The 25,848-nt window shown below is 57.6% G+C and overlaps 1 protein-coding gene across 3 annotated transcripts; it reads right to left on the reverse strand.

Annotated features, from left to right (window-relative positions):
- Positions 1-1,122: 1,122 nt before the first annotated feature.
- On the reverse strand, positions 1,123-25,283 carry TP53INP2 (tumor protein p53 inducible nuclear protein 2). Of its 3 annotated transcripts, XR_012045094.1 has the most exons (5): positions 25,006-25,283; positions 14,976-15,316; positions 11,208-11,517; positions 7,814-9,706; positions 1,123-7,567 (listed from the first exon to the last, which is right to left on the reverse strand). XR_012045094.1 is itself a non-coding variant. In XM_072878841.1 (4 exons), exons 2-4 carry the CDS (start codon positions 15,097-15,099, stop codon positions 9,454-9,456), a joined length of 507 nt encoding a protein of 168 aa, XP_072734942.1. In that variant the 5' UTR covers positions 15,100-15,316; positions 25,006-25,283; the 3' UTR covers positions 1,123-9,453. The 3 variants fall into 3 exon arrangements, 2 of the variants coding, with proteins under 2 accessions (XP_072734942.1, XP_072734941.1); XM_072878841.1 differs by having other exon boundaries at positions 1,123-9,706; positions 11,208-11,337; XM_072878840.1 differs by having other exon boundaries at positions 1,123-9,706.
- Between the last annotated feature and the right edge of the window lie 565 nt (positions 25,284-25,848).

Consider the following 25,848-nt stretch of genomic DNA (forward strand, 5'->3'; position numbering starts at 1 on the left):
TCTGGGTACTGGACCAGGGCTCAGAGAGGTTCTGGGATCTCTCTCTGGAGATTTTCAAGAATTGGTTGGACAAAGCCCTGTACAACGTGGTCTGAATTAGTTATTTACCCTGCTGTGAGCAGGAGGTTGGACTGAAGACCTCCCGAGGTCCACCCCAGCCTGAATGACCCTGTGCTTTGTCTCCTGCTGCCAAATTTGGTTTATCAAAGCTCGCTCTTACCTATTTTTTCATTCCCGATATCTAACCTAACAATCCCTTGAAGTGCTTCTCCCAGCAGCTGGGGCATGGCGGGTGTAACACCCGCAGCACCCCTTGGCTTTGCTCTGCTGGAGGAGCTGGTGCAGGCACTGGGCTCGGAAAGCCCCATCCCACCCCTGCCCAAAGCAGGTTGCTCATGGCTGTGTCCGCTCTCATTTTGGGTATCTCCAAGGATAGAGACCCCTCAACCTCACTGGACAACCTGCTCCTGTGGTCAACCACCCTTGCAGTAAAAAAAGCATTTTCTTATGTTTAAGTGGAATTCCTCTTCTGTTTTACTTCAATTTGTGCCTCTCACCCTGCCCCTGGGCTGAGAAGAGTCCAGCTCTGCCTTCTGTACTCCCCCCATCAGGCATTTGCACCCATGGATGGGATCCCCCCGAGCCTTCTCCTCCAGGCTGAGCAGTCCCAGCTCTCGGCCTCTCCTCACCTGCGGGGTGCTCCAAGCCCTTAATCATCTTAGAGGCATCTCTCTGCCTCTCAGTTCTACGGTGGGTGGTAGGAGCGGATCAGGCTGTTCTGCACGTGCTTGGAGAAGCGGCTGATGCTGTAGAGATCGGCTGATGTGGGACTTGTCTTTCTCAGGGCAATCAGCAGCTGCTTTAGCCCTTGCAATCATCTACTGAGCTTTAGGGTAACGGGGAGGGAAAAAAATCCCCTCAAACGACTCAGCCGGTACCATCCCCTCCCCTGTGCATCCTTGGCTTCAAAGGGGATTTTTTTTTTCTATTGACTTCTCTCTGATAGTTACGGCATTGACTTTTAAAAGCTTATTTTAAAAACCAGAGCTTTTTGCAAACAGGTTTACTTGCAGGCTTTAGAGGAATACACATAAAATAAAGTTTAAATATATTTTTTTATTTCTTGTGGTTTTTCTTTATATTAGATTTTTTTTTTCAGTCAAAAGACAGCATTACAACCTAACAACCAAAACCAGGTTACATACACACAGGCACACTACATAACGTATTCCAGGCAGTCGTGTCCTTCAGTCTGTTGACACACGGCAAATGTTTAAACAATGTCCTACGAGAAGTAGACACCCTTTCTCTATTAACCTTGCTTACACCTATTTAACATGTAACACACAAAAAATGGACGTATTTTGTTAGCTTCGAGTTTCGGACGAGGTTTCAGTCCTACAGCATAGGTGATGTAGAAAAATGTGGGGCTTTTTTTTAACTCTTCTCAAAATCCCGGTGTGGAAGTTGTCCCCTGTTGTAAGGCATTCAGCAGAGCACGGCTGATAGAGAACTGCTGCGTGGGCATCTGCTTGATGGCGTGGGTCCTCTGCAACACCCCAACCAGGTCAACCGCGTGGCTGCTCTGCCCCGGGGCGGTGGTGGGCGCAGGGCTGGCAGCTGGGGACGATAGCATTCTCCGATGCATTTTAGGGAAAGCTTAAGGCAACCTTTTCCGACAAACAGCACTTTCTTCTCCTTTCTCTTGAACGGAAACACCAGCTATTGAACAGGCCGTCTGTCCTGGCGAAGCGCTGGTGCTCGTTCTGCCGCTACCGCTCGCTCTCCACACACAAACCGGCAAGGAACTGGGGTTTAGGCTGAGCTTTTCAAAGCTGCCTAAGAGATTTAGCATCCGAAATGCTAAATGCTTTTTAGCTAAAAAAAAAAAGCTAAATGCTTTTTAGGGTGTTAATTCTGTTAGGCTTCTCTGAAAATCCCAGTGTCTACTTCTGAAACAACACAGAAACACGGAAATATTGAAAACTGACTCCCCAGTCATCTCTTGCATAGGACTTTGAACTATAGCTCACTGATTTATTCAAGTTCTGCAGTTGTGTCAAAAAAAGATGACAAACCATGAAAAAGGGTGAAAGGCACATGTACAGTCAGTCCAGCATGGAGATGGATAATGCGCGTGGATGAGTTTTACAAGCAGAATACCTAGGGTTGATACATACAAATAAAATATTGCAGTGCTCACTGGCTCTGTATGGATATATTTATGATACAAGAGAAAATATTACTATTTTACTGTTATGCCTTGTGCTGTTCCCTCATCCCTAGATTTCCTGAAGCATAATTGTGTCGATACAAAGCTGAGGATAAGATTTCAGTTAGACTTGGGCATAGCTGCTCCCGGCTTCCCTGATGTGGATAGGCAAGGTGAACGTGAAAGAGTGGAGAAACTTTGGGCTCCCCTGTGCAACCCATTTTTAAGCTACACTTACAATTTACTGTGCTCGTTTCCCCCTCCATTTGCAAGGGATAAAATCTTCCCCCCCCGGTGATAAAATACGATCAGAGTGGAAGGTAGAGGGGTTTTCGTGGTTGGCTGTAACAGAGCCAAAGCTTCGCGGCAGTGTTTTCATGCACTGGGGCATGCGGTAGCATCCCTCCAACAGAGCCCCCAGCCAGCCCGGGAGGTATTAGCTCAGAGTGAGGGTAATGGGGGGACACCAGTGTGTCACCTCTCTGTAAAAAATAATTTTAAAAAGGACTACACATAAGAGCCGTCTTTGTTATTAAATGGAGCTGCTGTTCTTTGTCATCCTCATCCTTTCAAGGAAAGAGTTGTGGGTTTAGTAATGACACAGGTCTCTTTTAAGAAGCAAAAAGAAAGGCTGTTTGATGATGCATCGATAAACGGCATGAAACGGGAGGCCATGGAGGGACCTCCTGCCCAAGCTGTGTCTGGTTGTCCAGAGCTGGTGGCTGATGAGTGCTCCCACCACTGGCATCCTGGAGTCAAGCGGAGGAGAAGGCAGCATCTCTGATGGGTTTGAGGACACCTCTTGCAGAAAGAGGGACTTGCCAACCACGCAGAGCCTCTCCCACTGCTTCATCCAGCTTCTGCGGCCACGTTCATGCGACCCATGACAGCCGCTCTGGTCGTGTTAATGGGATGAGGACTGAGCCCTTGAGGACGCCGGGAAATTATTCATGACTTTGACATTGTATTGAGCAGATCTGAGAGAAATGGGCGGAGATGGAAAGCTCCACCTTGAAGAACACAAGCCCTGAGGCGATCAACCCCATTTAAGGCCCTAAGTCCCCAGCTGATCTGACGGTGGGAGTCCCCTGGGATGGAGAGGCTGCAAGTGTGGTGGGTGTCTGTCCTTGGGCTCTGGTCCCTGCCAGCAGCTGTGCTGAGGAGGTCACCAGACACGGTCCTGTGGTGGAGAAGGACTTGGGGGGAAGCTCTGAGGACTGGGGGGGGATGCTGGGGTGCTGGCGCTTCCCTCTCGCCACCAGCAGCTATTTCTGAGCGCAGACAGCAAAGGAGATGCAGCAAACTGGAGGCACATCTGTGCCACCTGTGGAAATGGTGGCTATTGACAGTCCCCGGTGGCTAGAGAGTCACCGTGGCACCAGCTGGACACGGGTGGCCCCTTGTTTTAAACCCGGACACTCGGGGAAGACTCGGGGACTGCCATCACCCCATCCCCAGCACAGGGGAGCAGGGCTCGGCGCTGCCTTCTGGCAGGCAGCAACAGGAAGATGCTGAGAACTGTTTTTCTTGACTTGAGGTGTCCTATCGCTTTTTACTGGCTGTTTTCTAATTATTATATGGTTTAATCTTTGGGCACTCACTTGTTTTTCAATAAATTCACCTGAAATTTAATTTACACTTTATGCAGGGCACTGGAACTGATATTTATCCTCCAGAGGAGCAATTGCAGAGCTGTGTGATTCAAGTCTACAACCTCACTGGAGTATTTTTTTCATCTTTTTTTTTGTGCTGACTGGTATGACAAGACATCTAGTGGGGATTTTTTCTCCCCAGTGGGGCTGGATGGAAGAGGAAAAGGATTCAGTAAGATGTAAATGTAAAATTACCTATTGATTAGAAACATGCCTAAAGGAAGAGTGAAGATTCCCACAGCGGTGATCTTTGGGATGAGCCATGCGTTTATGTTATCCATGATGAAAAAGAAATGCTGACTCCCATGGAAAGAATAGTTTTCCTTCCAGATCGAGCTTTTACAGTAGGGTTTTTTGGAAAGCGCATTTGTGAGTGCAAGTTTCAGAGCAGCGGGTGACGAAGACTTTTGCCTCATGTCCCCTGGTAGCTCCCCCCGGCCTTGCAGTGCAGGTGAGAGCCAAAATTCAGTGAAAGGACTTCGTTGCAGCTGATGTGGCTGCCGGCGAGGTGTCCTGCGCATGCCGTGGCCGCGCCGTGGCCGCTAGCCTGCCTTTGCACGGTGCGGCAAGCAGAGCCATGTGGGGAGCCGCCCTGGGAGGTGGGTGCGTGCGGGTATGCAGGTTTAGACGTGTCCTGGCGTGATCTGGTTTTAATCTCGAGAGGTGGCACTGCTCCACTGCCTCTCCCGGTCTCGTCCTGATGGCTGGGGGAGCCTCGCCACTCGCTTCGGGGGGTTCATCCATCGCACGGGTATGGAGATAAGCTGCCCTGCCCCGTACCGAAAGAAGGCAACTGAGATGCAAATCTCTCGTGCCTTGCTCGGAGAAGATCCCCTACACCATGGTGACTTTGAGTGGTGGAAAGGATCTTTCCACCACAGGGGTCTGCTCCTCCACAAGCTCCAGGCCGTGCTGCCAGCACGGCCCCAGCCTGCCCGAAGGGTCCTGATGCCCCACGCCTGCCTGCCCGTGCCTGCTCCTTGCTGCAATACCAGCGCGGGGCTGGTAAGCTGCGGCCGGGGCCAGAGCCAGCTCGCCCATCAGAGCCCCGGCAGCCACGGCTGCGGCACTGCCGTGCTGCCCAGGCAAAGCTGGCATTTACTGAACAGAGATTTGCCCCGGTCTCTCCACTGGGGAATTTTCCCTTTTTTTTTATGCTTTCATTGCAAGAAATACAAAAATTTCCTCCCACAAATCCGCCTGTCACCTGCATCAGCTTTTCTCCACGTGATTGCTCCGATGGCTTCCCCCATCCCGGCTGCCTTCTGATCCCAGGGACGCGGTGGGAGCAAGGCCAGCTGCGGCTGACACAGAAAGCACAGCTCCGCTTCTCTTCCCAAACTCTTGGGGGCTCATTGCTTAAAATCTGTGCCCGGTCGTTCACAAACAAGCCCAAGGAGGGACGAGCCATGTTCCAGCAGCTGTAAGGTGAACTTCAGGACATGGGCAAACGAAGAGGGGCTGCTGCGCAGGGGTGGTTTCACCACAAGCGGCCACAGCTCCTTTTCCATGCAGGCGCGATGGCGGAGCATCAAACCCTGCAGCTCGTCCAACGCGCAGCAGCCTGTGCAGCCTCTCACCGGCACGTGCTGCCAAAGGCTTTGGCCACGTCCCTGCAGCATCCTTCAGGACCACGCAACCAAGGGCCTCACAGACAGAAACAAACCCTACATCTGAACAGAGAAGCCCGGAAAAAACACATTTTTAGAGACCCCAGCATATTTGTTTGTCCCTGAGTCCATGCTGTAGTTTCCCCCTACACAAGTAAAGAAAAGAAAGCAAGACTCATCCGAGCCGTTCAAGCAGGACACCAGCCCAAGGGCCTCCCTGCCAGCCAGCGCCGTGTTTGCTTCACCTTCCCATCGGAGCATCACACAGCTAGTCACAAATTGAAAATACTGGGTGCAAAAAAACCCAACAACCAAACCCCTAAAAAACTAAAACCTGCACCCTGAAACAACCTACCGAACACCCATACCATGTTGTGAAATATCTACACATGCACACATGTGCACACACAGGAAAAGTTCTCAGTTTGTAAGCACCTTTCATTTGTTTTAAGATTTGAGGAGGCTCATAACCTCAGCGTTAAGGGGTTTTCTTGCTCTGGCAACACTGGGCAGGAGATTTGGTATCAGGCCAGGTCTTGTGCTCACTGTCGGGCAGGAAAGGAGCCTTGCAGGGCTTCTGCAAAGCGCAGTCTGAACACACCTTTGCCGCAGCATAAGAAGGGTTGGTCACACTGCTGGATCGACAGCCACTTTGCAGGGGGTTAATAGGTGATTATTAGATGTTAATACATGAGCAAGTGGGCAAAGAGAGGGGGGATTGCAGGAGCCCATATATGCTGTGGTAAGCGCAGTCCATCGACCTGTGGGATGCTAGGACTCTGGATTAATCTCTTCATGAAAACATTATTAATAATTTATTAACCCTTTATAAACATACTCTTGATATAAAGTGTGACAATAGTTCTGCTTCATGTCCTGTGCTGGCTGGGCACAGCGTGATGAAAGATGCCTCAGACGGGCACGGAAAGAAGAAAGGAAAAGAAAACAGTTTGCATTCGCTTCTGAAAACCAGGACGGAGTAACAGCATCAGCTGTTTGAAAAGGGTGCTGGGAGCCGGTGGTCGGCAGCCACGACTGCGCTGAGCCCCGCAGGAGCACGGCCACAAGCTTCTGGCTCACGATGGATGAGCGGGATGCAGAGGAGGATTTCGATGAGGGGTTTCTTCTGCTGGAGTACCATTTGCCACCGCACTGGTGGGCACGGGAAGGTCTGGTAGGTGAGACATGGCAGGATCCGCCCCGGGGATGCTGCTCCCAGCCAGCCTTGCTGCCCTCCAACCCGTCTTCCCCTGGGAGCTGCAGGTGACAGGGTCACAGCCAGCCTCTGATTTCGGGAGCACTCTGGAGGGACTGGTGCCATCTCGGTTGCGCAGGAGGAGAATTTGCAATGGAGAACGGGCTGGGAGGCAGGACATTCCCTGGCTTGTCCACTTCTTGATGTATATTTGGGCTAGAGAAAAAAATGCTTCCTCTAACGCTGTTGCCCAGTAGCCACAGAGCACATCATCCAGCGACACGGGACAGAGAGGCACGGGGAAGGCAGCACCCCATCAGACATCCATCGGACACGTGAGAGCTCGGGCTCAGCCCCTGCTTGTCTTCACAAGCACCTGTGCCAGCACCCCTACAAATGCCATGCTCCCAGTTTGTAACAGGCAACACTTCAGGGGGAAAAAAAAGGCATTTAATGTGAAGCCCAGGAAGCCAAAGGATGTAAACGTTCCCCTCGAGTCAAGGAGTTGTCAGTCTCTTTGCCAAGAAGACACCATAGATGAAACACGGCGATCTCCAGCATGGTCTTGGGTTCGGTGGCGAGGGACGGTGATTGCAGCGAGGTCCAAGGACTGGCGGGTGATGCCGAGGGCTGGGGGGAAACGCTGGGCTCCCCAGCCCGCCCGTTTTCTGCTGATAACCCACTGGCTGTGAAAAATCAGCTCTGGTGCTGCCACGCTTACCAGAAAGGCTGAAAAAGCAGACCAAACCAGTATGGCCCAGTGCCTCCGCCAGCACAGCAGCCAGCGCCGTGCTTGCCCGGTGGGCACCGGCTGCTGCAGACAGAGGGGCAGGAGGCATCACATCACTCATGTGATGAGGGTGCCGGGTCTCGGGACGACTTGAAACAAGAAACTGGCCTGGAAGAATTGAAAGGGAAAGGCTGAAAACAGATATTTGAAATTGTTTTTTCGTTCTTCCTATGCTTTTGGGAACACCGTCATTGGAGCAAAAGATAAACACTGCAGGTAAGCATCACCAGCCAGCTCTCCCGCCGTCCAGGCTCCCAGGCCAGAGCTGGGGGCTGGTGCTCGTAAGAGGGTTCGTTTTGTTTTTAATCTCATTTGAAAAATTAATAAATATCAGCTGTCTGAGGTTGGGCTTACCATGATTCCTTCAACTCAGGTCCCAAGCTGATATTAAGGGATGTAACATGGTGAACGGAAAAAACTCTTGTGAAATTAGCATTTTTTGCAGGGGGATGGGGGTATTTCTTGTCTCAGAGGGTGGGAATCCAGGCTGTGAGCTGGCCACGAGCAGGACATGATGGCCAGACCTTCCCTGGAGCATGGGGTGCAAAACCAGTCCCTAAAGGGAGGGAGCTGGGGGGGTCAGCAAATTTCTGCTGGGTTTGGAGCCATCTCAGCTGGTGCTGGAGCTGGTGAAAAGTCTGGACCAAATCCTTTGAAAGACAGAATGAAGACTTCGGTCACGGGGAGGGGAGGGATTTGCATTAAAAATCAGCATTGCCCACGACAGAATTTGGCCCTTCATGGGAAACGATGCAATTTTTAGTGGGGGAAGGAGGCATTCCCACTATGGCTCCACTGCAGCGACCCTCTCGCCCGGCCCCGCTGCCCGGGCCTGCCCCATCCTGTCCCTCTGCAGCCGCTCCTGGGTCCATCTGTGCCCTTACTTCGGCCTCCTCCCTCTGGCCTCCTCTTCGGCATCCCTTCACCACCAGCTTCAACGTGCTTTTGCCGCCTCGGGGAAGCTGCGCAGGTCTCTGCCTCCACTCCCCTCCCAGGGGTTAACACCGGGCAGCCAACATTCCTTGGCTTAAACGGTGCCTCTTCCAAGTATATAGGTATATAGAGACATATATACACACACGTATATATGCATGTATATAGGTGCGGCTTGCGCAGATGGGTGGCTCCAGGAGGAGGGGGCTTGCTCAGATGAAGCAGCCAGCAGCTCGGTGGGACCACCAGTCACGGTGAGGCTACTGCTGGCCCCGGGCTGGACACCCCCTCCTGGTGCGGCAGCCAAGGGCTCTGGCGAGGTGCTGGGACGGTGCTTGGTTTCCTGAGATTGCTTTTAAGGTTGTCTTTAAAAAACACACCACGAGGCACCACGAGCCGCCCGGCTGACCCTGCCATGAAGGTTTCCACCAGCTCTTCCCCATGACAAGCCCTTGCGGGACTGGCACTGGGGTTTTTGTTTTATCATGGTAAAAATGTAATTAAGAAATCAAGGAGGGAAGGGGGTATTTGCTGTTTGGGGTGGGGAGGAAGCATTATTTAGTGTCATTGATGAGATTTTCCTAAAAGTCCCAAATCTTGTTGCTTCATTGCTCTTTTCACTTCCGCTTGGTGTCTCTGCTTGTGACATCCCAGCCTGGCTATATGTGGAGTCATGACGTCATGAAGAAAGGCACTGATGTCACAGGCTCATCAGGACAAACAGGCTTCACCGTGGATTTCGGAAACGGGTGATTTCACCAGGAATACCGATTTCCCGCGTGAAGGCTGGCATGGCCGTGAGGGTGGAGGGTGGAAGGCTGGGGGCTGCTGGCCCGGCAGTGTTGGGGGCGAAGGGTGGGGGAAGCAGCGGAGGGCGGGGGGAGGAAGACGAGGAGTGGGGGACCGGGTGTGCAGGTGTGCGTGGGGAGTTGGAGTGAAACCGCAGCCCGGTGTCACCGGTGTTCGTTGGGGCCGGTGCTCCCCAGGGCGGCTGGTGTCGGGGTGGGGGGTGAAGTCTCCCCGCGCCGGGGGGCAGCAGCGGCGCGGGCATCCCGGCGAGGTCAGTAGTTGCAGTGGCGCTGGCAGGGCTGGTGGACGAAGGTCCCAGCGTGCTGCTTGGCACGGCGCAGCGGGCGCTGGCAGGCCCGGTTCTGCCGCTGCAGTGCCTTCTGGCTGAGCCGGTGCTTCTCCGCCAGCTGCTTGGCTCGCTGCACCCGCCGCGCCTGCCCGACCTTCTCCAAGATGGCAGCCTTCACCGAGAGGGACCTGCTGTGGTGCGGCACGTGCCGCTCCAGCCGGGGCTCTGGCACCTCCCTGCAGAGAAAGGGGCCGTCAGCGGCCTCTGGCTCCCAGCTCTCGCCCACCCCAGCAAGAAGGGGACCGGGGTCTCCAAACCCCTCCGCCCCGTCATGCCATGCCCCCCGGACGGAGCCAGCCCCCTTCCACCCCAGCAGCCTGCCGAGGGGTGGGGACACTCCGGCAAAGGTGGGCTCTAGGACACCCAGGATAAATTCAGACACCAGCAGGAACGGGGCATCCCTACGGTCCCCCCCAGTGGCTAAGTCCCTTGAGCACAGTGGAGGGAAGCCAAGCCCTGCCCCATTTCCATCCCGCTTGTGACCCATTTGGTCTTCTGGCCCGCTGCTAGCTCCCTTTGGCCCTCTTTCTACACCCTCCAGGGTTGAGGTTCCTCTGAAGCTCTTGAGATCAATCTGTGGCCTCAGGGAGACTTTGCAAAGAGACAAGTCCTGGAGGAACAGTGTCCCCTAGCCTGGGTGGAGGCTCACCCCAAAGCCTTGTGCTGTGGGTAATCAACCACGCCGTGGCACAGGGGAGGTGCCTCCTCCTCCCCCGCACCGGTGAGGGCATCCCGGGGAGACACTGGAGGGCTGGGACCGGGGGCAGCAGGGACCCCGCGGCACAGTGGGACCCCGGGCTCGGCCAGCAGCAGCAGGGCTGAGCGTGTGCATGGTCAGGGCGTTCCCAGTGCCACGGGGCAGTGGAGGGCAGCCACGGGGAGAGGGCAGAGCTCCCCAGGGGCCGCAGCGATGCTGTGGCCCTGGGGAAGGAGGTGGGGGGGCTCCATCCCACAGCTCCTGGAGGAGGAGAGGGCAGTGGGGCCATTTGGGGCACTTCTGTTTAACCTCCCCCCCGCTAAGCTGGACTTTGGGGCAGAGACAAACATCTACATCCATGGCTGGTGGCATCCCCCGTGGCTGCGGGACACCCCTGTGCCGGGCCAGTACAGAGCCAGGAGGGGGATCGGGGGGGGGCTGCAGCACCCTCCTGCCTGGGGGAGCCAGGCGTCTTGGGGGGGACCACTGTGCCCAAAGGGCCACCTTGTCCTGTTGGGTTCGCTTTGCTTGTGCCATACCTGTGCAAAACCCCGTGTTTAAGCCCAGCCTGGCAAACCCCCCTGGACGGGCAGTGGGGTGACAGGCGGCATCGGCATGGGCGGCCGTGCCAGGAGACCCTGCTCGGGGCAGGGGAGGGGGACGCAGCCCTCTCCCGCCACAGCCTGGCAGCAAGCTCACGGTCCTGCACCCATGGCCGTTTCAACATGGCGTTGAGATCCCCTTAGCAGAGTATTTCGGGCCACGGAGGCTGCCATCCTTGCACAGTGCCGGCCAGGGCACTCTGCCAGGTGTGGAGGGTGCTCCCCGAGGTGGGATGTGGGGACACCGAGGTCCCTCACAGCCCCACTCCATCCGTGGGCAGTGTGGGCAAAATGTTCCCAGGCGTATGCGGTGACTGGGGATGCCGGGACTGACTGTCCACCCCAGTCCCCCAGCGAGCACTCCCAAGCCGCACTCACCCGGCAGCATCGTCCTCGGGGCCCTCCCCGTCCACCTCGAGGGTGCTGGTGACATAGACGGACATGCTGGGGTGCTCGATGAGCAGGTCCTCCATGGGGTTGCTCCCCACGCCGCTGGGGCTGGGCCCCTCTGCAGTAAAACAGGGGGGAGGGGTGACAAACCAACTCTCGTCCATCAAGCAGGGACCGGCCGGAGCCGGGGAAGCGGCCGGCAGCGGCGGTGGACTTGGGGGTGCTGGGCGGGATCGTGCCGAGCGCCCGGTACCGCCAGCACCCACTCGCCGGGCTGCGCCGGGGCGGGCACGGCTGCCTGGGGGTGGCGGGGGTGCAGAGCCATGCAGGGTGCAGCGGGGACACACACACACCATGTACAGTGGGGAGGGGAGGGGGAGAGAAAGGGGCATCGTTAGTGCAAGAGACACCCCCCCACCATCACCATCGCTGGAGTCGGGCACGGCGTCGATGGGACCTCGCGGGGAGGGAGACGCCAGCAGTGCTCCGCATCGCACCCCAACCAGCAGCCTCCGCACCGGGGCCGCTGCCGGTGCTGCGGGGTCCGGCTTTGCTAAGCCAGCAAGCAATGGAAATGGTCCTAGTTCGGTAGTTAACCAAAAAGTTGAGGAAACCAGCAGGGTTTACCGCAGCAATTTTTTTTTCCTTCTCAAAACGAAGGAAGAAATTCAGCCGGCAAGAAACACTGCTTTTGCCTGTTCTTACGGCACCTGAGCCGTGCCGTGCCACTCGAGGAGCGCTGGCCCGCCTGTGCTTGCAAACACCACCCAGCACTTTGCAAACATTGAAACCAAGCACACACACAGGAAAAAAACAGTTCACACCTTTTGTTCTGGAAGAAACCAGGGGAATAAATTCTTCAGCAAGGGTTTTCGCTGCGCCTTCAGCTTCAGTCCATTAGTGGCCGAGTTTTGTGTGGTTGAGCCAGCAGCTGCCCCCCACCCCCCAGCCTTCCTCGCCTTCCCTTCCTCACCTTCCTTTCCTCACCTCCACCTGGCAAAAGCACTTGGGCTGGTGCTTTTTCTGCCAGTGCTCAGAATTACTGGTTGTGTTATGGGAAGGGTGCTTGCGCCTAATGTTGGGCTCATCAGGATACCCAGACCCGTTCCCGGCCTCATCAGGGGGATTCGAGGGAACTGGTCTTGGGGCGGATGCGGTGCAGTATCTATATGGACACGTGTGACCCCGCAGCTGGGCGAGGGTGCAGGAGAAACCAGAGGTGAATGTGTTCTTGTGGTGGAGAAAGACAGCACATGAAGCACGGGGCCGGCATTTGCCACCCAGCGTGTCCCCGGCCCCACCCGCAGACGATGCCCCAGCCCGGGGCTTAGGGCAGGCCACAATTAGCCTTGTGAACACGAGAGCGTCTTTCTTCAGGTCAGTGGATATCAAGCTATTAATAGTTGTTGACATGCTGGGCTGGAGATTATTTGTCAGCCTGGAGACAGCCACTGAGCCTGGCTGGAGTGCTCCTGGTCCGGCAGCGCTCCCGCAACTGGGGGGCTGTGGGCACAGGGAGCAGGGGACCCAGCGTGGCTGAACCCTGCCCCAGCCGTCCATGGCTACCTGTCCCCATCCTTTGCCAAGGTGGGTTTTAATGTCACAAGGAATATTTTGGGGTCCCCAAATCCCTGGGTGACTTGCAGCTGTATCGCTGAGCACCAGGAAATGCTCTTTGCCCCTCCCTGGGTGCTGAGCGGAGCCCGGCTGGCTGATGGGGTGAGAGGGGCAACTGAAACACTCCTGGGAGATCTGGTTAATTCGGATGCATTTTGCAACCTGTGGATCAAAGACCTAGCTGAGAGGGAACGAATTCGGAGGCTTGTTAGGCTGCCCCGCTGCTGGGAGGGAGCCAGGCTGTGAGATGCTTTCTGGCCACCATGACTTGAAGGTGAAGGATGGGGGCTGGAGCCAGCGGGTTTAGTTTTTAAGTGCTTTGCATAACTCCAGCCTCAGAAATAGGGCTGAAATAAATCAGTCCCTCACTGGCCAGGGAATGCTACGGGGAAAGGCAGCAGCGGTGCCGGTGGGGATTAGCAGTGGGGTGGCAGTTCTCAGGTAGACACACTGCTGAAAGCCGGCTCTGCACCGACAGCCTGGCCGCTTGATTGGAAAAAAAATGGGAGCCTTTTGTACCAAAGTCATCCCTGGGTCCCTGCTGAGCCGGCTCCAGTCTCGGACCCAGGGGATCAGGGCACAGCCCAGCGTTTCTCTGTCTGGGGAACTCCTGGCTCCTTCTGGCATGCTTTGGGCATGCTGCAGCCGTTGCCAGCTGGCCCCGACACGTGGCGGCTGCGTGCCCATTGCTCCAGAGACCTCCTTGCAACCAGCCCCCTCCCGTGTCACTGCTGTGACACCCTCCGGGACAGTCACCAGAGAGCCCAGAGGACAGGGCTGCCCATGCCCACGCCACCCATCCACCTCCACCAGTTCTCCATAGTGCTCCCACCAGGCGTGGGGCTGTCCCTGTCCCCCGTCCCAGGCTTGTCCGTGCTCTGGTCCCCTCTCCAGCTCACCGCATGGGGGAAAAACCCTAACAAATGACTCGCATCACGAAAACGAGCTCTGCTCAGTGCACAGGGGACAGGCAGGGAGCATCTGCTCGGAGAACAGATGCCTGCAAGAGGGAGGACGAAACCCTCCTCCGAAACCTGCAGGATACATTTGTGAACCCCTGGGCTGGGGCACCACAGGAGGCTGCAAAAGCAGACGGTGGCCACCGAGGAGCTCCTGCACAGGCAGGCTTGTTTGTCTAAGTTCGCTGCTCAATTTGCAAGCAAAAGGTCATAAAATTATCATTACAATCGGTTGAGTCATCGACCCTACAATAGTAACGCCAAGGTCTTAATGGAGCTGGAGAAGCTCTGCACACACGGAATTTGACCTGGCTGGTGTCAAATGGGGCTCCCGATGGTTGTCACTGTCCCTGGGAACAGGGAACCCTCGAGGGATCTCTAGGTATGGGGACCTTGCAGCAAACATGCCTTGTCTGAGTGCTGCTGGCATGGGCACTGGGAATGATTTGGGAAGATAAGCCCTTTGAAGTTGAGACTTGCTCCCCTGATGGACTCAAATGACCCAAACATGGCCAGAGCGTGGGTGGCACGTCCCCAGCTGGGACAGGCAGGCACCACGGCTGCCTGCCCTTGCGTGAGGAAAACCCTGGCCCCCTCCACCAGCACCCGGGGACTGGGGTTTCCCCAGGGGAACAGGCTCCCGGTTTGCTTCCTCAGGGGTGCCGCAGGGAGCGGCCGAGACCAGCTCCTCTGGGCAAAGTGCTGCCCACGGCACAGCTTAGCCAAGGCCACGGCACTGCCACAGCTCGCAGGCAGACGGCCCACGTGGGCTGGCGTCCCCCACCAAGCCCCCGGCGGGCAGGATCGCACCGAAACCCTGGGTGACCTCCCCAGACCAGTGCTGTGCCAGCGTCCAGTCCTGGCACGGAGGCACCTGGAGGCTCCAGGGCAGCAGCAGCCCTGGCCGGGGACACTGCTGCTGCTCCCACGCTGGCGGAACGTCAGGAACCACCGCTGGGAGAGGAAAGGGAAAAAGGAGGATCAGGTCGGGGGCTGCCGCCCTGACCACAGGGCTGGGCACCACAGGCAGGGCGGGGGGACCAGGGGAGGAGGGATGAAGGGCAGAGCTGACCATTAGTGGTGAAAGCTCATCTGCTGTCATCTCAAGGGGTTTGCCCAGCTCCGGAGAGACAAGGTGCAGCAGAGGCTGTGGGAAACCAGTCCCCCCTGCTTTTCTCACCTGCAAGATCAATTATGAGCCAGCCATCCTCCTCCTCCTCCTCCTCGACAAAGGGTTTGGGCTCCTCCAGGCCTTCCGGCGTGTTGCTGTCGCTGAAGAAGAGGCTGGTGAGACGCTGAAACATGGTGGGGGGGCAGTCCAGCAGGATGGACGGTGAGTTAGAGCTACTGCTGAGCACTGGCTTCCAGGCGCGGAGATGGGAGCGGTGGGCAGGGAGGGGGAAAAACAGCACTCGAGGTCTCAGTGGTGGCGGAGATGCTTTGCTGCTAGCAAAATTGTAGCTGACTTAAATGGCGTGTAGTGCAATTCTGAGGTTCTTCACTTGGCTTCAGTGCAAAGGCCTGTAAAAGGGAATGAAAAAGGAATAATGCATTTGGACTGGTTGGCAGCATGGCCCTCCTGCATACCCAGGGCTCAGACGGCCGGACATGACAGTGAAAAGGTGGCTCTGGCACTGATCTGTGCTGTGGGCTGTCCCAGCTGCTGGCATCTCCAAGGGCATCACACACAGCATCTGAAAGCAGCATTGAAGGGCAGGGTGCCTGCACCCTGCAGCCCCCCGCCTGCACTGAGCCCCACATCGCGTCCCCTTCCTCACGGGCAGCGTGTCCCAGGGGACCCATCGCCGGAGCTGGCAGGGGCAGAGCCAAGCACTGTCCCAAAGTCGGGGGGGACCTGCCGCCCCTGGCACTGAACAGGCATTGAGCGTGGCTGGTGGTACGAAGCTTTGCTGGAAGGGCAGGGCAAAGGGTGCGATAGTGCTGCCCTATCTGAGGACGATGGCACGAGCCATCCCTGAAACCCACCACCAACCCACTGACAGCCGCGCCAGCGTGGCACCCTCCCCTCCTCGAGCTGGGTCCCGAGAAGCCCTGCTAGCCTTTTGCTCAGGCCCTGCCTGTGCCCATACCTGCTTGAGGTTGGTTTATTTTGAGTCATTACTGTTATCGTCGCTCCGTGTGTGTGTATACCTGCAGGGATGCTCTTCTGATGCAGCTGCATTCCATTGCCACCCTCCAGCCCCAAAAGATCACACTGTCACATGTGTCATCACTGCTCCTTTACAAGGACCTTAGAAAGAGCCACGGGACAAAGCACTTGGCTATGGGTTGTGTCTTGGCCCCGAGCGCACAGACATCATCAGTGTGCAGGAGCGAGCGGTAGCGAGCATGCTGTCCCCCTTGCAGCAGGGCAGGGCGAGGACGGCGTTATCCCAGCCCTGGGCGAGTCTCTGCGCCATCTATGCTCATCACTGGTTTACCCCTGGGGAAACACATTCCCCGCAGCTCAGGGCGAGGTTAGGACTCGCTAATTTTATTAACGACTGCAAAGCTCTTGGACAGGCGCAGACAGATGGCAGCCACAAGGTGCAGAGTGATATTTGTGTGGATAAAATAGTTTTTGGTCCAGAGACATTAAAGGGCATTAAAATGCCATCAAGAGCTAGATGCAGGGAGAGGGGACAGCTGTGTGCTGCCTCGCTTGGCACATTGCCGTGGGTGCATTTAGAGGGCAAACCCCCAGTTCATGGCTCTGTTGACCAAGGTGGCGTAGAGCCTGCAAATGGTCATGGACCCTGGTCAAGCCCCATCTGCTCTGGGCAACACGGAATGAGAAGGGCGCAGGGAGGCACGAAGTGTCCGAGCCTCGGTCCATACATGTGCCAGTTCGTCAACAGCTCAAGTTCTAGCTCAGACCCCCCCCAGCGAAGCAGCCTCTCCAGCCTCAGCGTTGCTGGGAAGGGCGGCTGGCCTGGGCGCTTACTGCGGTTCCGGGGCTCAGGCACGCTTGTATTTACCCACTGTGGGATCACTGTGCCTTTTGCCTTCTCTTAGGTGCCTCGGGAGGTACATCTGCTCCACAAGGCAGCAAATGAAAAACCAAGGGGAGCCTTTCCCCATGGGTGGGATCCCCTGGGCTTCGGGGGCTCATCCTGCATCTCTGCCACCCCGGGATGCAGAAGGGAGTGCTGGAGCACGAAGCAGCCCCACAACACCCAGCTCTCCCTCCCTGGCACGGCCGGGACAGCAGCGTGACGCTACCTGTCCCCTTGAGGAGGTCTCAAGCCCCAGGTGACTTTAGTTGCTCCCCAGGTGCAGGGCAGACCATGCGGCTACAACCGCGCCCGGCTCCAGACCCCAGTGCTCAGGGGTCCAGCCCCCGCCAGCGCCGCGCGCTTCCCACTCCCTCCGGGATGGCAGCCCCCCACTGCCGTCGTCCATCCCTTCCACTCACACCCTGCACCCAGATCATCCAGGGGGAGCGGCTGCAGGTGAACGAGCTGGGTCCCGGCTGGGATGGAGCATTCAAAACAGACTTGGCTGAGGCTCAAGGAGCCTCTCGCCACGATGAATCAGAGGTCAGCGAGGATTCCCCACTCTGTGTCCTAAGAGGGTTCCTGGCTTCCCCTGGAAGCGCCGAGCGGGAGGTTTCGGGGCACTGAGACATGACGGAGTCGTTTCCTCTGCCTGCAGTGAGAGCTGCAGGTACAGCTAAGGCAGCTCTCCCCTCCCAGCCCCCATCACCACGACCGTAGCAAAGCCACGGCCTTTCTGTTATCCTCCAGTGCGCCCACGATTAAATTATCCAGACACCCCCCCTTCCTGGAGCATTAAAGCATAATAATATAAGTTAGGGAAACAACATGAAGAGGGGCTGGTATCCAGCTGGGCAATGCATGGCAACTGGCCCACCGGGCTCTCTCGTGTGCTCCGTGCTGAGCAGGGTGGGGATTTCCCTCCCCTGGGACCCACGTGCGCATCCAGCCTCCCCCGGGCCAGGCTGGCAAAGGGCACCCAGGACAGCCCTGAAGGCCGCGGGACACAGCCATGGCTTCATTACATGCCAGTTCTCCCTGCCTGCAATCTGAAATCTGGCAGCTGCCTGCAGCACTTGCCTATTTATTAAATATCTTTTAATATTATGTTAGTGTTATTTATTTAATAGACATTAAATATCTAACTGTGGCAGAAACCCCATCGCTCCCAGGTACCTGCTGGTGATGTCTCAGGGCTTCCCACTGTTTGCCCTTCCCCAGGTCCCCAGGCAGGAGGGAGAGGGGCAGGAAGCACCCAGCAGCCCCTGGCAGGCACGGGGGGCTCCGATCCCCCGAGACCACCACGGGCCTGGCCTGGTGCAAGGCCAGGAGCAGGTTCATGCGCTTTTTGAGCTGGGGCAGCTCTGCCTGCAGCATTCCCAGGCTGTGGCAGAAGTGCTGAGACAAGGCTGACCCCAGCGTCACCGTGCAGCTTCTCAGGGTGATGCACCAGGGCTGAAGGGGGCTGGGGACAGCAGGGTCCCCTGTGCCGCACCCTGAGCCTGCCTCCCTGGGGAGGACGCTGGAAATGCTCTTGGCCTACCTTGGCCAGGGACCTACGTGCAAATTTCAGTCTTTCCCCCCCAGATGTGCATGCCACACAACAGCAGAGAGCTGGGGATGAGAGCTGGCACACAGGGGACGGGAGGAGGCCGGTGGCCCCAGCCCAGCTGCAAGGGGAAGGTCACCCAGAAAAGCACCCAAGCAGCTACCGCAGGCCAAGGTCTGAGCCAGGCAGAGATCCTCCCCCTTGCCTCAGCAAAGCCAGCCTAGGAAGAGCTTGCTGCTGGACTGCGGGCTGGCTCGCACACACAGCCCTGCCGAAACTCCTTGCCCAGACGGCACGAGAGCACTCCCCTCCGCTCTGCAGGCTTGGCTTGGAGAGCCCCCAGTAAGGAGTTCATCCTTGAGCAAGTTCAAAGCCAAATGATAAATTACACAGTCAAAACAGAGAGCAGAAAACCTCTGATTTTTATTTTGTTAAAACTTGGCAGCAGCTTTCACTGGACAGCAGCAAAGCCAGTCTCCTCCTTCAGCCCCCCCCGGGAGCTGCACTCATTCCCCCAGCACCCACCTGCTTAGAAACTAGTCCCCAAAAAAATCACAGGGTGCATCAATGGGAAAGGCAGGAGCTGAAGTGTCTGGACTCCACGGGTGCCCACCCTAAGCCGAAGATAACTTTCCTGTCCTGAAGACACAAGACACAGCAGATACTATCAGTTTCAGTTGCTCCCTCTCCCAAATTTAACTTCATTTTCTTTGTCTCTGTAATTAAAGGCCCTGGGATAACCACGCTCCCATCACACACAGCCACCCCCGTGATCATGGGCTGTCAGGGCTGTCCTGCTCCAGAGCAAAGCCATGGCACGCTGGGAGGGCTGGGGCAAAGGGGCTTGCAGGCAGCTGCGATAGCTCTGGGGGCAGCAGGAAAGAGTTAAAAGCTCCCCCAAGAGCAAAAGTTGAGATGGATCATTTTAAAGGATCATTCCCCAAAGAATTTAAATAAATCACCAGCTACCCCCCTCTCCGTGCCAGGGGGTGCGGGGTGGCCCTCAACCACCCACCGGTGTGAGAGGTCCATGCTGTACCATGGTGCACGGGGCTACGCAGGCAGGGCAGAGCTTGCAGGATCAGCCCCTTGGATAAAGCAAGCCTGCCTCGCCCCACAAGCGCCCGCTGCCTGGGGACACCAAGATCCTAAACAGGACCTTGGGGAGGTCAGTTCGCTGGTAAAACCTGCGAGAGCAACCATGGGTTGGCAGCAGCGCGGACGGAGCCGGCAAAGCCAGGGTGCTGCACCGTGCCGTGATCCTCACGGAAGGGCTGCCCGGGGATGGTTGGCCAGACTGTGCCTTGGCTGCCGGTCCTGGCCGGAGCAGGAGCTGGGCAGAGGGACGGTCAGCGTGATCAGACAGGCCTCGTGGGAAGAGAGCAAAGGCTTCCCGAGCGTCAGAGCAGCCCTACCAGGGCCGGTCCCAGCGGTGCTCGGGAGCTGCGGGGGAGCTCCTGCCAGCGCAGCTGGCAAAGCCTTTGGGACCAAACCTGTGGGCTGGAGACAGAAGCTAGATCCTGACAAGCAAGGCCCAAAATGAGCTTTAATCGTCACCCTCGCTTTGTCCTGTCTGCTCTGAAATCCTTGGCAACACTGTGTTAAAGAGGCAGGATCAGGCTCTTTATCCCCGAGATGCACCCTCAGCAGCTTTGTGGATGGCACCAAGCTGAGCGGAGCAGTCGATTCACCAGAGGGAAGGGATGCCGTCCAGAGGGACCTCGGCAGGCTGGAGGAGTGGGCTCATGTGAACCTCATGAAGTTCAGCAAGGGCGAGTGCAGGGTCCCGCACCTGGCTTGGGGCAATCCCCAGCACCAGCACAGACTGGGGGACAGATGGGTTGAGAGCAGCCCTGTGGAGAAGGACTCGGGGACACTGGTGGGTGACAAATTGGATATGAGCCGGCAATGTGCTCTTGCAGCCCAGAAAGTCAAGCGTATCCTGGGCTGCATTACAAGAACCATGGCCAGCAGGTCGAGGGAGGGGATTCTCCCCCTCTGCTCCACCCGTGTGAGGCCCCACCAGGAGCACTGCGTCCAGCTCTGGGGTCCCCAGCGCACGACAGGCATGGACCGGTTGGAGCGGGTCCAGAGGAGGCCACGGAAATGGTCAGAGGGCTGGAGCACCTCTCCTGTGAAGAAAGGCTGAGAGAGTTGGAATTTTTCAGCCTGGAGAAGAGAAGGCCCCAGGGACCCTTCTTGCAGCCTTTCAATACTTAAAGGGGCTTATAAGAAAGACGGAGAAAGACTTTCTACCAGGGCCAGTAGTGACAGGACAAGGGGCAGTGGTTCTAAACTGAAAGAGGGTAGGGTCAGATTGGACATAAGAAGAAATGTTTCACAATGAGGGTGGTGAGACAGTGGCCCAGGTTACCCAGAGAAGCTGTGGATGCCCCATCCCTGGAAGTGTTCAAGGTCAGGTTGGACGGGGCTCTGAGTAACCTGATCTAGTTGAAGATGTCCCTGCCCACGGCAGGGGGGTTGGACCAGATGGTCTTTGAAGGTCCCTTCCAACCCAAACCATTCTGTGAGTCTGTGAGTCAATGATCTCCCATCCACCCTAGAAGGGAGCAGCTCCTGGCCAATGTGATCAGTGCATCATCCCTGAGTCACTCCAGACCCTCCCCTCAAGCCATCGACAACATCAGCTCCTCAGTGTCACCGTCATGGAGGGTTGGGGGTGACTCTCTTGGCCCTTCACATGACAAAAGGCTCCTTGGCCGGCTGCTACCAACAGCACCCAGACAGCGAGATGGCCACACGCCACCTCAGTCCCTGCAGTTTCCACCAAGCCCTTTTCTGGCTGAGACAGCCCACAGCCATCGGCAGATCAAGCTCCAAAGTTCTCCAGGTTTTTGGAAAGCCTCCGCTTTCCCTGCAGCAAACGTTTGCCCCATTTACACCAGCAGAACTGGGGCTGGCAGCCTCACGGGAACTGCAGCGCAGGAGGGACCCGAATGTGTCCCTGCGAGGGGGTTTAAGGCACGGCTGCCCGAGCAGTGCCTTGTCACCGGGCAGAGGCGGTGCCCACAGAAGCAGTTTGGAGCAGGAGGAGGCTCCTCTGCCCATGCGGTGGCCAGGGCTGGTCAGAGCTCTGGTGCCTTCTTTCAGCCCACCCGTAGCTGCGTGATGTCCCGCATCTGTGGAGGGGGTATGGCCAGCGCTGGGGCACAAGCTGCTGCCACCCTTCCCAGGCTTCCACAAGCTCCCTTACTCCGCCTGTCAACCCCATCCCAGGCCACTGCCAGCACAAGGGGACAGCCCACAGGTGATGCTCACTTGGGGACAGATGAGTTTCTTAATGACTGAAGTTTATCAGAATCCTCCCAGAAAGTCCTTTTAAAACTAGCCGGAGGGTATTAAATATTAACAGTTAAAGTAGGAGTAAGGAAACCATAATGCATTGAGGTTTTTTTTTTCCCCCTTCAGAAACCTCGACACAGTAATTAGTTTTCTGCGTCACCATCGCTGCAAATAACCCCAGGAGCCAAGAACAGGCACAAGGATCGGCAGGAAAACCCCGGGATGTGCCAGGAGCTTGCCGGGGCAGGAGCCGCAGCTTTGCAGGGCTGGCAGCTCCCAAAAGTCACAGGCTGCAAGAACAACAGCAACTCCACTTGGAAATGGCAACAGGCTCCCTGAAACTTTCCATAAATACTCGGTGGCAGGAGGGATGCTGCTGACAAGCGGCAGAAGCGGTCCTTCCTCGGCAGAGCTAAGAATACCCCGTGCAGTCATCGCGGCAGGCGTTGGAGGTATAAATCAGGTGCCTTCCTCCAACCCACTTGGGAAATGTTATTTTCAACTCATTTTACCTAAATTAGACAAGTGTTTCACAGGCTGCTCTCGCCGTGCTGTATGTACCAAAATCCTAAACCTAGCATGGAAACACAAAGTGGAGGAGAAGGGGGTCCGGCAGCTGGGTAGCTTGGGGGGGGCCCTGCTCATCACCCCAAAAATGACAAGTGAAGCATCCCTGCACTCTCCTCTATCCCTCCCGATTGAGGAAGGGACCAGAGCTGGCAGGGGCTTGCACGGGACAGTTTGGCAGGGCTGGATTAATGCATTTGCTCACTCAACAACTGTGCTACAGCTCCTGCTGATCCCTTTGCTTTGCCAGCAGCCTCGTTTATGGGGTTCCCCTGGGGAGCTCTGGCCACACAGGCAGAGCTGGACCCCGAGGCTGCCGCCAGCACGGACAGACTGACTCCAGCAACCCAGAGGCTGACTCACAGCCAGAGCCTCTTCCACTGCAGAGCAGGGAAGTGGAGGGGGGAGAAGGCAGAGTAGTTAGAAAAAATCCCCAAAAAACGCTTTGTCCTGAGACTCTTATTATTAATGGCAGACCAAGCCAGCACCCGGAAGCGCTTTCCTCAGCCAGCCCAGGAGCTCAGTGTGGACAGGAGTCCCCACATGCTCCTCCAGATCCCACCTGAAGGAGGGGAACTTGGGGTTGCAGAAAGGGGGGTGTTTTTCTTGGAGCTGGTGTCCCCATCTGCACCGGCTCCCTTGTGTAACTGCTGCAGGAAAGGTCCTTGCCCCAAGGACAAACCCGACCTTCTGCTATTTGATGTCATCGCACAGAGCCCTGGAAAATCTGTCAGTGGCCAGCAGGATCTGAGCAAGCAAGAAATTTTTAGATTTGCCATGAGCTGTCCTTATGAAACTTCAGAAGTTTCCTCTCTGGGCCGCGCTAGGTGAAACATCCCTAGGAGGGTGCGCATTGAGAGGGGAGCAGCCCCAACGTTACACCCTCCGTAAACCGCCGGAGGCTGAACACTAACTGGCAGGCTGGACTTCCATACCGCAGGAGCCCTGAGCTCCCCGCCAGCTCTGTCCTGAGCCCGCCCGGGGCCACGAGTGCGCTGGGGTGAGGCTTGCCTGCGCAGGGCTCGCTGTGCAATTAGCACCAAAAAGCGCTCAGATAAGAGTTCATGTCTCAGGTTTTTCCAGTCTTGCTACGAGCAGGTGATACCGGTTTATTCTCAAGGGGAAAAATTTCCATTATGTTTTTCCTTTTGTGTTCGGCCAGATAAGCACCAATTTGATGCAATGGGTTCCTAATGGTGACAGTTGGCTCCAGCAGAAAGCTTTTGTCTTTTCTTTTTTTTTTTTTTTTTTTTTGGGGGGGGGGCACTATAAAAGGAGAGGAAAGATTTATTTTAGAGCAAAACCAGTTGTTCTTGGCACTTTGTAGACTAAGCCCGGTGGGAAAGAAGGTACAGCACAGTCCCGTACTGGAGCCCAACACCTGTTTCTGGGATGGTTTCCTACCCCAGCAAAGCCTCGGCCAAATTAGCGACAGCGCTGGGCGCCCACCCAGCTCAGCCCTGTCAGCAGTGGGTGGTGCTGGTCCCAGGAGCGGCGCTTTAAGCCAGCAGCTTGGGACCCCGGGGTGCCAGTGCCTTTGCTCAGGCTCTCTAAGCAGGGCTGTAGCTCCCCTGCACACAAGAGACATAAATGTATAGATATATGTATAAGTATAAAAAAACTACAAAAGCAATAATGCCTTTTTCAGCACGTTTCTACAGTGACACTCCACAGAGTCCAAGTTTTTCAGCAGATGAGCCCCTCTGATGGGAGCAGGTTTAGTGCCCAGGGCCTCCCAGGCTCAGCCCAGCTGCTGCGGTCCCAGGCGAGAGGCCTGAGTTGACCTTTTAGGACCGATGACATTTTTGAGCTGTCCCAAAGCAGGTGCTCTTAGAGCAGTAATAACAAAAGTAGCCGCTACGTGTGGTACCCGACCTACTCGCGACCTCGGCATCCTGGCACACGGCGGTGCCGCACCGGTGGCGCCGCGGGACGCCACGGCACGCGCCTCAGCCTGGCACTGCCAGCATCCTTCACCCGCTACGTGTGGCCCCACGGCTCCTGCCCGGGCATCGCAGTTAAACTCAATAAAAATATCTAAGCACAGGCCCAAATCTCATTAAAACCGCTGGGACTGACAAAGTAAATCGAGATCTAAAGACGGAGGTGTCCGAAAGCGTCAAGCATCTGCTGGGAAGCAGTCAGTCGAGCAGAGAATACGGATGGAGCTATTTCGATGTTACGTAAATGTCCATATTACCCACCCGCGTTCCCTTTCCAAAAGCCACGCTTTCACCCAAACAGCCTCTAATAAGAACTGGGAGACGCGTCCACCTCTGCAGCTTGCCTGGGGAAACCCACGGCAGCGACTCGCGGGGCGATGCCGGCCGAGCAGCTGCAGGGACACGGGAGGGACGCCCACGCGCTACCACGATCGTTAAGCCCCACGCACCACCAAAACGTCCCCGGGCACCCCGGGCACGGCAGCCGGGGGAGGCTGCGCTCCGCCGGGTCACGGCAGGACAAGCGCGCCCGGAACGCGGGGGGGCCCGAGGGGGGCCCGGCCTCATGACGTCTCAATGTCATACGCAAATGAGGCAGACGTCACTACAGCGGAGCCAATGGGAGCGGAGACCAACCTCGAATCTTAATCCGGTGATGAAGAAACAAACAACAGGCGCGGGGGGGTGCGGGGGGGGGGGGGCAGGCCCCCTCCGGGCCCCCCCCGCCGCCTGCCCCCCCCCCGCGGGAGGAGACGGAGGCGGTGAGAGCCCGCTCCGCCCGAGCCCTGCCCGCCGCCCCCGGCCGTCCCCACCCCCCCGCAGCGCGCAGACCCCGGTCGGCGGGAGCCTCACCTTGCCCGTAACGGCACCGCGACGGGGAGCGGCGGGAGGGAGCGGCGGGGAGGCGCTGAGGTAGTGCGGGTGCGGGTGCCGGTGCCGATCGCGCGGTTCTGCCGAGCGCCCGCCGCTCCCCCGCACAAATCGGGACCTTCCGACAGCTGATCGTGACGTCACAAAGCGGCCCGCCCGCCGACCGGTAGGCGGCCAATAGGAGGCGGCGGCGGGAGGGCGGGGTCGCTGGGGAGGGAGGGCGCCGCCCACGTGAGCGCGGGGTCCCGCGTGGGGGGGCGCGGGGCGGCGGCGGCGGCTCCCGCGGGGAGCGCAGCCCTGCAGCCGGGGCGGCGGCACCGGGCCCCGGAGGGGCGGGCAGCGGAGCGGCTCCGTGCCGGGGGCCCCGCTCCGTGCGAGCCGGCGGGCCGGGAGGCCGGTCCTGCGGGGCCACGGGTGCCCGCGGCGGGGCCGGCCCGGGCTCCTTCCTTGCCCTGGGGCCCGAGGGGTGCAGCAGGAGCCCCGCGGGGAAGGGCAGGGCAGGGCAGGGCAGGGCCGCAGCAGAGGGAGGGCGGCGAGAGGCTGGGGGAAGGGCGAGCTCCGGAGCCGGGACGCAGCGGGAGCGGAGGGAGGGAGGAAACCCCTGAGCGACAAAGGAAGAGCTGAAGCGGCGAACCCGTCCCGCTGCGGCCCCGCCGCTCTCGGGCGCCCGGCGCCCCGCGGAAGCGGGGGGCAGGGAGGCAGCGGGGAGGAGAGGCGCGGGGCCGCCGGCCACGGGACGGGGAGGGCGGCGGGGCGAGCACAGCGGCCCGGGGCTTCCCGGGAGCGGCCCCGGCCTCAGCCGCAGCCCCGCTGCCTTCGCCCTGC

The sequence above is a fragment of the Ciconia boyciana genome, chromosome 14, assembly GCF_034638445.1.
Source record: "Ciconia boyciana chromosome 14, ASM3463844v1, whole genome shotgun sequence".
In the NCBI taxonomy this organism is placed as follows: Eukaryota; Metazoa; Chordata; class Aves; order Ciconiiformes; family Ciconiidae; genus Ciconia; species Ciconia boyciana.

Bases quoted from the DNA above. Each gene is read 5' to 3' on its own strand.
- TP53INP2 (XM_072878840.1), bottom strand. From the start codon at position 15,099: ATGTTTCAGCGTCTCACCAGCCTCTTCTTCAGCGACAGCAACACGCCG. The intron at 11,518-14,975 runs GTGAGAAAAGCA...CGCCACCCCCAG, and splicing joins GCTCATAATTGATCTTGCAG to GCAGCCGTGCCCGCCCCGGC. The intron at 9,707-11,207 runs GTGAGTGCGGCT...CTTTCTCTGCAG, and splicing joins CCCGAGGACGATGCTGCCGG to GGAGGTGCCAGAGCCCCGGC.